Below are 11174 nucleotides of genomic sequence, written 5' to 3' on the forward strand. Positions count from 1 at the left end.
AGAGATACAAAGATGATCATTTTTGCTTTTGGTAGAAGCAAATAACACAGAAACCCAGATATTGATCTTTGAATGTAAATGCTTATCTCACATAATTTATGGGGAAGAAAATATTTTTGAAAAAATTACCAACTTAATAGTCAACATAATATGCTGGAGCTAGTAACAAAGATGCAAACGCTGATATTTACTAAATAACAATTTTGTATTTTTCTTTCTTTTTTATTGATTTTGTTGAGCTATACATTTTCCTCTATTCCCCTCCTTTCTTCTCTCTTCCCCTTCAACCCTCTTTCCTAGTCTTCATGCTCCCAATTTACTCAGGAGAACTTGTCTTTTTCTACTATCCAGGTAGATTAGATCCATGTATGTCTAAATTCTCTGGGATTGTGATTTGTAAGCTGGTTTTCTTTGTTTTATGTTTAAAAACCACTTATGAGTGAGTATATATGATATTTTTCTTTCTGGGTCTGGGTTACCATACTCAATATGATGTTTTCTAGGTCCATCCATTTGCCTGCAAATTTCATGATGTCATTATTTTTTTCTGCTGTGTAGTACTTCATTGTGTAAATGTACTGCATTTTCTTTATCCATTCTTTGGTCGAGGGGCATTTAGGTTGTTTCCAGGTTCTGGCTATGGTGTAGAAGTTCCTTCTGTTTGTGTGTTGCTTTCATTGGGTAATGAATAAAGAAACTGTCTTGGCCTAGTTAATAGGACAGAACTTAGGTAGATAGAGTAGATAGAACTGAGTGCTGGGAAGAAGGGCAGAGTGACAGCATGCCATGGATGTCCGGGCTAAGATAGACACTGGTTAGAATCTTGCCAGTAAGCCACAATCACATGGCGATACACAGATTAAGAGGAATGGGTTAAATTAAGATGTAAGAACTAGCCAATAAGAAGTTAGAGCCAATGAGCCAGGCAGTGTTTAAATGAATACAGTTTCTGTGTGATTATTTCAGGTGTAAGCTAGCCAGGAAGCCAGAACAAAAGGGACTGCTTTCCGTGAAACATGGCTATGACAAACAATGCTGCTATGAAATAGTTGAGCTCATGTCCTTGTGGTATGATTAAACATCCTTTAGGTATATACCCAAAAGTGGTATTGCTGGGTCTTGAGGAAGGTTGTTTCCTAATTTTCTGAGAAATCATTTTACTGACATCCAAAGGGGCTGTACCAGCTTGCACTCCCACCAACAATGCAGGATTGTTCCCTTTACCTTACAACCTCTCCGGCATAATTTGCTATCATTGTTTTTGATCTTGGACATTCTTACAATGTCAATTCCAAAGATGGAATCTCAGAGTTGTTTTGATTTACATTTCTCTGATGACTAAGGATGTTGAACATTTTTAAAAGTGCTTTTCAGTCATTTTAGATTCCTCTGTTGAGAGTTCTCTGCTTAGGTCTGTACTCCATTTTTTAATCTATATATTTTTTATCTATAAAATGCATTTTGTCCCAGTTACATAATAATGTCTTAACTTCTTCAAATAAAACAGCCCTGGAGATGGGCAAGGCATTGGATTTAATCAGCTGAGATACTCTATCTCCTAATCAAGTTAAGGCAGGTCACCAGAACAGTGAAAACATTAGAAAATAAATTTCAGAAACAAATTCTCCTACTGTTCTTTCTTTTATGAGAATCATGCCTACTAATAAACAAGATTTGGGACTCTATGCACATGTGTGTGTGTGTGTGTTTTAGAGAGAGAGAGAGAGAGAGAGATCTCCATAGCTACAATTTCTTAATCTCCAAACCAGAGATTCAATCAACATTGGGATTTTTATGTGTATTGAAGTTTCAGATTCCTTTTACTGCCGTTGAACAGAATAATGCAGGAAATTACATAGTATACTTTAGTGATCTCAATGGTTTGCATGGAATACACTGTCCTTCAAGCACCTCAGAAGCTCTGTCCCCTGACTGCATGTCCTAGTCACTATAGGCTCGAATTTTCCACAGTGAATACTGAAGGAGAAGCTCATTTCTCATTTGCTCACTTGCAAATGTAGACATATTCTCTTTCACAATTTCTATTTCTATTTTCATAGTTTCCATTTTAATGTTGTCTAACATCTGCTTCATTTGAATTGATCAAGTATAGAGTCAGCTAATATTTAAAATTCAAAGAATGGAGCAGGAAGAACATGTCTAAATTACTTGATGGAAACCTAATCTGCTGCTGATTTGAGTAGTTTATTAATATCAAGAGATAATATTTTAGAAATCTTTGCATTCATGTAGAGTATTAAGAGGAAAATCATGCAGAGTTTTCCTATTAATATCTTACTTCTTTTATTTTCTCAAAATTCCCATAAAATTAAACTTTCTGTAATATGGATAATAAGCATAAATAAACACACCACTGCTGCCAACAATCTCCCAGTTTCCTACTGGCTTTTTAAAAGTTCTAAGGAAATAAAGACATGAAATTGATTTCATACTTTCCAATGAGTTCCTCAAAGTGAGAGGTAACCCCTCAACCCTTATGTGTACTCAGACGCCTTACCCTGTAATTCTCAATAAGTACATCACTCAGGCTAACAGTACTAGAAATCTCTTTCCCAGTGATTAACTAAAGTTTAACTCTTCAGTATTTATGAAGCATTTCATGGATGCTCCAGAAATCTACTTGTTTTTAGTTAAAACTGTGTTGCACCACAAATATCTCACACCTTGAAAACTGATTCCTTCATTACAAGAAATCATCTAAATAAATTAAATTAAATTAAATTTTTCTTGTGTGTATCTGTTATGTACCTGAGTGTATGTAAGTGTTCCACATATATATGGGAGACCTGGAAGGTCAGGAGAGTTGTTGGATCCTCAGGAACTAGGTTTGCAGAGGGATGTGAGATAGAGCATGGGTACTGGAAACTAAACCAGAAATGAGATTCTTTGCCAAAGAAGTAAATGTTCTTAAGTCCCAAAACTTTTCTCCAACCCTAAATTATGATGCAGAAGACATATTCTCACATTCCTTTTAGATTTTATTAGTAAGAAATGATTTTGTCATTACAGAATTTCAAATGCCATGTTCTAAATTGTCTTAACTAAAGAATAGCTTAGATTATATTTAAAAATATTGCTTGACTTCTTTTATTTGATTAATGCACTATCTATTTCTCTTTGTCTGTTAAGGAGAGTTTCACATAGGTAATGGAAATCATCCCAAGAGAAAAATGTATGTTGTAGGAAGCAAAGGGTCACAATCATAGAAGCCTATAGGAATTAAAATTTCAAGCACTGAACCTTCTATAGGATTTTGTAATTTTACAAAAAATTAACTCATGCTTTGTTCCAAAGCCCCATTTCTCTCTTTCAGGATTAAAATTTCTAGAATGTGTCACAGTATGTTGAAATTATGCAGTTTGCTTTTTAATTTTACATGGCCACAATTAAGAAACTACCTGGAGTCTCAGAAAGCAATTAAGATTTTTAAAACAGCAATGAAAATGTTAAAGATGATAGGGTTTGGGGATGTTAGACTAAATGCAATTTGCATTACCATATGGCTATGAACCTATGGAGCTCAGTAAGAGGAAAGTGGTAGTTTTATTTAAAAATATTCTTCATAGGCTCAGGTAATTGAACAGTTAACCCCAGTCAGTAGCAATTTTAAGGAATTGGATATAGCTTCTCTGAAGAAATATATCACAGGGAGTAGACTGAAAGTTCCTAGCTGCATCTCACATCTAGTTGCATTCTCTGCTTTGTCTTTGCAGCTGAAGATGTGTTATCTCATTTCCTTGCTCCCTCTGTCCACTGTCATATCACATTTATAACTATCTCTTTTCCATAATATGTTTTATTATATCATAATGTTTTATTAAAGCATCAAGAACATAACAAATACAAACCCTTGTATGATAATACCATTATCACAAATGCAAAATTCCCCTAAAATCATTTAAAACACTTATACACATGTACATAGCTAGCATTGTGTTATATTATTAAATTCAAATGATTTTATCTGATGGTTATAATATTATTATATCAGACACAAAGGGAATACATTGAATGACTACTTAGAGAACTAAAGATAGATCAAAATAATTTGACTCTGAATTACAACATTCCAAACCTACACTATTATGAAGTCATTGTTCAAATTCTACTCTATCAGTCAGTAACTTGATGGAAATTTAATGTAGATGTGTCTAGTTTTAGTAACTATATGTGACAAATTCAGTTTGCAAGACTCTCAAATTCCTCATGTTGTATATTTTAATTCACAATTTTATCAGAAATACAGGGAAGGTTCTTAAATTTTCCCTTCCCTACAGATGCTAAATAGAAATTAATAACCATATTCTCTATTGAATGACATTGATAAGTACATCACAAACACTCTGATATTTACAGGGAGTGTGTGACTTCGTAGTCTATTCTGAACACTGCATTGCCTTTGGTAGACAAATTAATTATATATCAAATATCATAGAGAAAATGGAGAACACTTGCTTTAAGTATCAAAACTACACATTCTACGCAATGTTTTTCTGCCACCAATGGTTACTGGGAATGTTTTCTTGAGTTTTATATGAATTTGCGTCAGTGTTCCCTCTATTGAAGGTTGTTACTTTCATCTTCTACTAGATCCTCTCATGTCCTAGACCAGTCACATGGAAAGTACCATTAACCATGTGTGAGAACTCAGATGAAATGAAGGCAAAGAGACTATAGTAACTGTTGGGGATGTACCTTATACTAAAGAACTTGTCTACTGTACATAAGGTCATAGTTTTCATCTCCAAACTGGGAAATATAAGAGATTCTTGTCTTAAAAACTGCTTGAAAGAAAGATTCACTTTGTTTTTGAGTATCTGTTTCTCTTTAAAATGTATTCAATGGTGCAATGAATAGATGTCAACCATATACATTTTTTCATGAATGAGTAAATATTTGTGAGAGCATGGAAAAGTGTATTATAAACATGATGTAGAAACATTGAAATAGTTATTTATGAAAATACATCTGAGCAAATAGTAAGATTTACAGTCATATCATATTAAAGATTTAACTGAATAAAATACTTGGCCTCTGACCAGGCTTCACTGCCTCTATATATTATAAAACTATTTGAAATTATTTCACAAATTCATTTAATTTAATAGGTTTTTCAATTATGCCATACAATAAATAGTAAGAAGAGGTAAATATAAGATCTGATATTATGTATAGGTCATCAATAAAATATTACAAATGATAATATGGATGTATAATACTACAAAATATAAAAAAACAATAATTTCAAAGTATTGGTTTTAAAAGTAGTATAAATTTTATTTCATATAATTGTGCATTAGAATAAAATATATTTTACTATGTTCCCTAAAATAATACAGAAAATTACATTGTGCCCAGAAATGTAAATTACAGTCTTAATAATCATAAAATTATTTTAAAATGATTAATAGTGAAACCAATAATAAGATATAATAATTAAGTAGTCTCATGATTCTAAAGAATTGATGAAAAATAATTTCAAACTGAACTCTTTGTTTAACAAAATTCCTTTATTTCCAGTGGTTTATAAGTCTATATGATAGTATGCATTTCTTATCTAAGCTTTTATCCACATATTGTATATTATATTTATATGGTTTCAATCACATGCTTTTATTACATTTGATATGGATACTAAAACATATGTAGTATAGGAAAAAGCTCAAAATCTCAGTGGTTAATAATTGTTACAAAGACTATATAATTTTGATATATTTATGTTTCAGTGGTTACAATTACATCCTCATTTGGATGTGTGTATTAAGAATAACTTTGTACATAACTTGCTAAGTTAGTAATATTAGTTATTGATTTATTGCAAACAAAACAAAATTTATGCAACGTCAAATAATATTTAAATGTGAAAATGAAAAATAAAGAAAAAAAATTTATTTGTTAATCTTTGCCTAGAATATGCAACATGATCTGTAGTGTTTTGAAGATCTGGGGTTTCCATATTTTTGAGCCTGCTTATCAGGCACTACAGCACAGGGAAAGAGAGACTTGTCTCAGCTTCATATCTCCCAGGATCAGGACACACGAATGGAATGAAGGAAAAGCTATATAAACAACCTGACAGAATAAAATGAAAAGATTTTCCTTCGTCAACTCATATTTCCAAATTTGTATTAACAGAGACAAGAAAAAAGTGCTGTATAGCAGGAGAAAGGCAATCACAGTTTGCAAGGCTTTGATGTGGGCTGTAGTTCTGGCATCTCTGGATCCTTGGGCATGCTGCTGCATCTTCTTGTGATGTGTCCACAGGGAGAAGATGAGCAGGAGAAAAGATGACAGAGACACAACAAAGGGTACAAACAGGAAAGTAGTGTGAAGAATTAACACATGCCTGTGACACTGTGCCTGGTAATGAGAATCAAAACTGTAGGATATGTTTCTTTGATATTCACTTATACACACATTAAATTCCAAGTTTATAAGTAAATTATTTAAAAACAAAAGAACCAGAGATGCCAGCAATATTACTGAAACTGCCTTTTTAACTCTCCACTTTAAATAAAGAAAAAGAGAGTTAGAAAAATTGCCTATCTTGAGAAAGTAAAAGACACCAAGGCACGTAGCTAGCCAGATACTAAAATGATTGACTATCATCCATGAATTACTAAGGACTTGTGTCATCCCTGAAGTCCTTACTGAATCTGGATACATTGAGGAAATTAATAAAGTTTTAAACAATAACAAGAACATACAAATTCTAGAGGCTGCCAAAGCAGTGAGGATTTGATTTACAAATGAGATCTTCTTTCTCTTGACCCAGTTCATGCAGTTCACCAGAACTAAGAATCCATTTCCTAAATTTCCAATTACTAATTCCATGATTAAAATGATCATAAATGTGTTCCAGAAGATATCACTTATTGATTGCAAAAAATGCTCCATTTTAAAAATATGTTTGAAGATTTGTTTACATCCTCACTTCAAATGCTATATTTAAATTATTTTTGAGAATTTCTGAGTTGATTCTCATAACATATTTACTCTTAACTCTCCCACATATACTAACAAAGGAGTAAACATGGAAGCTTGCCAATAACCAAATCTGAAGCTCTTTCCATGAAAATATGTCTCTTCACGAAGCTCAGACGAGGCAGACCAGATTCTTCTCTGTACACACACAGCTGGCATAGTGCTTTCTAGTCATTGATAGTCTGGAAACTCACATATTCCTGTGCAAACAAAAACACATTACTTTCATTACCTAGATGTTTGCTTCAATCGAGGTATTTTGATATGACTATTTGAGTTCTATAAAAAATGCCTTTAGAATTTCTCAAGTATATAAAAAATGGCAAAAAGACAAACAGCTTATGTAACTTTCTGAGATACATGGCTTTATAGGTGCTTTAAAATTACCAATCTATGCAGAGTCATGGCCATTTTGTTCTATATTTTTATAATATTAAGTAGTAAAAATAATATTTCTTTATTTCATATGCATAGATATATCTGTACAAATACTTACTCATAAATACATATTTATTGAGATTTAAATACTTTTAGGATTTTCAATGTATCCATATTTATTTTGCATCTAGACCATGCTTAGTATTGTACAAATTGGTCAGGTCATGCTTATGATACATGTTTCATTTTAACTGGTGCATTAGGTCTATTTTACATGCATATAAGATGTGAAATTTTTCGTTTTTATTGATTTTTATTGAGCTCTTCATTTTTCTCTGCTCCCCTCCCTGCCTCTCCCCTCCTCCCTTCAACCCTCCCCCAAAGTCCCCATGCTCCCAATTTACTCAGAATATTTTTTCTTTTTCTACTTTCTACTTCCCATGTAGATTAGATCTCTGTAAGTCTCCCTTAGTGTCCTCATTGTTGCCTAAGTTCTCTGGAAATTCTTCTTATGTTGTGAAAAGACAATGGGAAGAATCAGCTCACCCACACACTAAGACACTTTCTCATTCCCAGGCTCTACTTTGACTGATAGAGCTGATTCTTTCACTAGCAACAAAGACAATCAGAATTATCCACCACCCTTTAAAAGCCTTCACTATCTGCTTTTAATCATCACTGATTGTTACCAAAGTAGAGGAAGGATGTCAAAAATGCTGGGAGATATAAGCAATGAGAATTTTGATATTGTCATAATTTAGTAATTAAAGAGGAATATGGGATATAATTAAATAAGGTCAGAAATGATTTCCAAATACAGTAGAGATGGTAGAGAATGCCAGGCAGTAATTTAATGTCTAGGTCTGATAGTACTTTCAATCACTGAATCAAAGAAAGTGAACGTGGTTCATTTGAAAACCACACTTATCCATAATTTTGTGGTAAGACAGATGTAGAAAGCATAACAGGCTACTTTGGTATATTAGGGAAAGTATCTAAGGATGGAAAAGCACACATACCTTCAGTTTAGTGGCAGGAAGGTGTTTGTGGTGAGGCTTCTTCCAAGGAGCAAATGAGCTCAAGGAAGAAGAGAAACACATAGAAATAGGACAAAGGGGTGGAGCTGTGTGGAATGGGTGCTGATAGCAAGAATTCATAGGCTTTTAGAAAAGAAACAGGACCTGGGTCTACAGTGAGGATTACATTCACTTGCAAGGAGCTCTTTCATTCTGGATTAGAATCATCTCAGTTTCCACCAGGCCAGTAGCTCCTGGGGAGATAGTCTTTCCAGACAGTGTGAGAATGGCATACAGCATCACACTGATATTTCGGCTGCAAAAGAAAATTAAAAACAGACATGTATTTTTCTTTCTTTTTTTTTTGTATTTTTCAAAACCCAGAGAAATGTGCATTGAAAAGACTATATTTTTCTATTTGTTAAATATCTATCAATATAACAGTAAGTGCCTCAAAGAAGAGAGGTGCCTTTACCCATTACAAAGTCAGAATTCTATGCCTGTTTCATCTAGAATTTATTGTATATTATTTTAATTTTCATATCCACTAGTCAATATACTGATTAAACCAAAATTAAGCATTCACAAAGAATGTAATTAACTACAATTTTATTTATTCCTCCATGCCTAAAAAAGTATTCCTGTGGTGATAATTCCAGGTACATATTTCTATCAATAATATTTTATTATATTAGAAGATTCTCTGATAAGCTGAGCTGCTTGCATGAGTCTTAGGCCAACCTAGCCACCTGGAAAGGACACTCTCTAACTTGTTGAGCTGGCTGCAGGTTACCCAATGTACTTCTGGTTTTCAGCTTTCTGAGCTGTCACCCATGCTGGGGTGAACTATTGATGACGTAGCTGTCTTTGAGTCACTTATGTTCCTATACCCTTCATCTACATTGCCATTAGCTTTCCCAAACAAAACTCATTGTTTCAGCAAGTTGGAATTTGTCTGTACTTTGATCTAACACCAGTTCCATATATAGGGTGAGTGGATGCTTGTTCACACTGAACCCCTGCCCTAGGAATAGTATCATATAACAGGATTTAAATTCAATTGGAAAGTTGTTGGTTACACCAAGGAATGTGTAATAGACTCTATAGGCTTAAGGAAAAACAATGACACAAAATAGATAGATATAAAAAGGGATAGATCTGGGAGGACTTGAGGGAAATGGATAAATAGTATCAAAATATGTAAAATTCTCAAAGAATTAAAAATATTTTTTAAACATGGATTCTCAGTGATTGTAAATCACTCAAGTGTTGCCAGGATGAATATGATACTTTTGCAAATTTAAATTTTTCTGTCATGGCCTGAAGGAGGAAGGTCATTGGCTAATAAAGAAACTGCCTTGGCCCATTTGATTGGCCAGCCTTTAGGTGGGTGGAGTAAACAGAACAGAATGCTGGGAGGAAGAGGAAGTGAGCTCAGATGCAGGGCAGCTCCTCTCAGAGCCAGACGCAAAACCCAGGATGGACGTAGGCTAGAATCGTCCTGGTAAGCACACCTCAAGGTGCTACACACATTAATAGAAATGGGCCAGGCAGTGTTTAAAGAATACAGTTTGTGTGTTGTTATTTTGGGGCATAAGCTAGCCAGGCAGCCAGGAGCTGGGTGGCAGGGATGCAGCCCGCAGCCCCACAACAGAATGGCGCCCACGTAAATAACTACATCCACAGAAAGCCTGAGAAAGCTTGGGAAAGAATAGAGTAAAGCATGTTTTCTTGGTAGCAGCAATTTTTTGGGTCTGCTCTGCTTGCTAGAGGCAAGCAAGCGCTCTCATCTAAGAGAGGCTTCCTGATTCAGCTTTAGCTGCAAAACCCTGCAGCTCATTAAGAGGTCCTGCCACGAAAAACTTAAATGGTATTGATAAAAGCTGAACGCATGCTTTTCGGTTTTCAGCCATAACAGGAAAAAAGCTGCACCATTTAAAAATGCCAGTTTTCTGGGCCGTCTGGCCAGGGCAAACTCTGACTTTCAAGCTGGTGGTCCTCACTACGGAGCTTTTGAGTATTGCTTAATACTGTCGTAGCTTGCTTTCTGGCAAGGACCTTGAAACATTGTAGAGTTGTGGCGATGAACAGGGCTCTGGTGGGTATTTCAGCCGCAAGGCTGGAATGGCAGAAAGCTAAGGAATGGGCTGGATCCAGCTGTCAAAGCCACGGCTTTAATCCTACCCATATTGCTCAATAACTTAAAGGCTTGGGTGGTCAGAAAAAGAGAGATATACAGTAAAGAGAGATTCAAAGACAAAGAAATCCTTTAAATGATTTACAGTGTGTTTAAAAGTATATGCAGACTAAAAGTTAAAGTTCTTAAAAGTAAAAAAAGGAAGAAAGAAAGTAGTTGGGTGTGGTAATACACACCTTTAATCCCAACACTTGGGAGGCAGAGACAGAAGGATCTCTGAGAGTTCAAGGAGAGCCTGGTCAACAGAGTTATTCCATGTCAAAGATATACAGAGAATATAAAATAAAAGTAAAAATAAACGAAATAGAGGTTAAAATAAAGCCGCACAAAGATGGAAAATACAATGAGAATCTTGATACTATATGCTCTTATGCCCTGTTTGAATTTTTTGAATGCTGAGGAAGGAGCAACAGATGCTAAAAGATATTTGTTTATAAATGCCGCTGAACTAATCCAACATAGATATTTTGTAAATACCTTGACTTTAGAATTTGGATCTATGGATATGATACTTTGGAAAAGGGATTCTTCTTTTGTTTTCACAGAGGATGAGACATTGTGGATTGTTTCTATACCAA

The 11174-nt window shown here is 34.4% G+C and overlaps 1 protein-coding gene across 1 annotated transcript; it reads right to left on the bottom strand.

Moving 5' to 3' along the window:
• Positions 1-5994: 5994 nt before the first annotated feature.
• Positions 5995-6918, bottom strand: LOC130884284 (taste receptor type 2 member 117-like). The gene has a single exon (XM_057785358.1). It carries the CDS (start codon positions 6916-6918, stop codon positions 5995-5997), a length of 924 nt encoding a protein of 307 aa, XP_057641341.1.
• Positions 6919-11174: the final 4256 nt, after the last annotated feature.

The sequence above is a fragment of the Chionomys nivalis genome, chromosome 1, assembly GCF_950005125.1.
Source record: "Chionomys nivalis chromosome 1, mChiNiv1.1, whole genome shotgun sequence".
Taxonomy (NCBI): Eukaryota; Metazoa; Chordata; class Mammalia; order Rodentia; family Cricetidae; genus Chionomys; species Chionomys nivalis.

Excerpts from the sequence above, each read along its gene's own strand:
- LOC130884284 (XM_057785358.1), bottom strand. The coding sequence starts at position 6,918 with ATGGAGCATTTTTTGCAATCAATAAGTGATATCTTCTGGAACACATTT.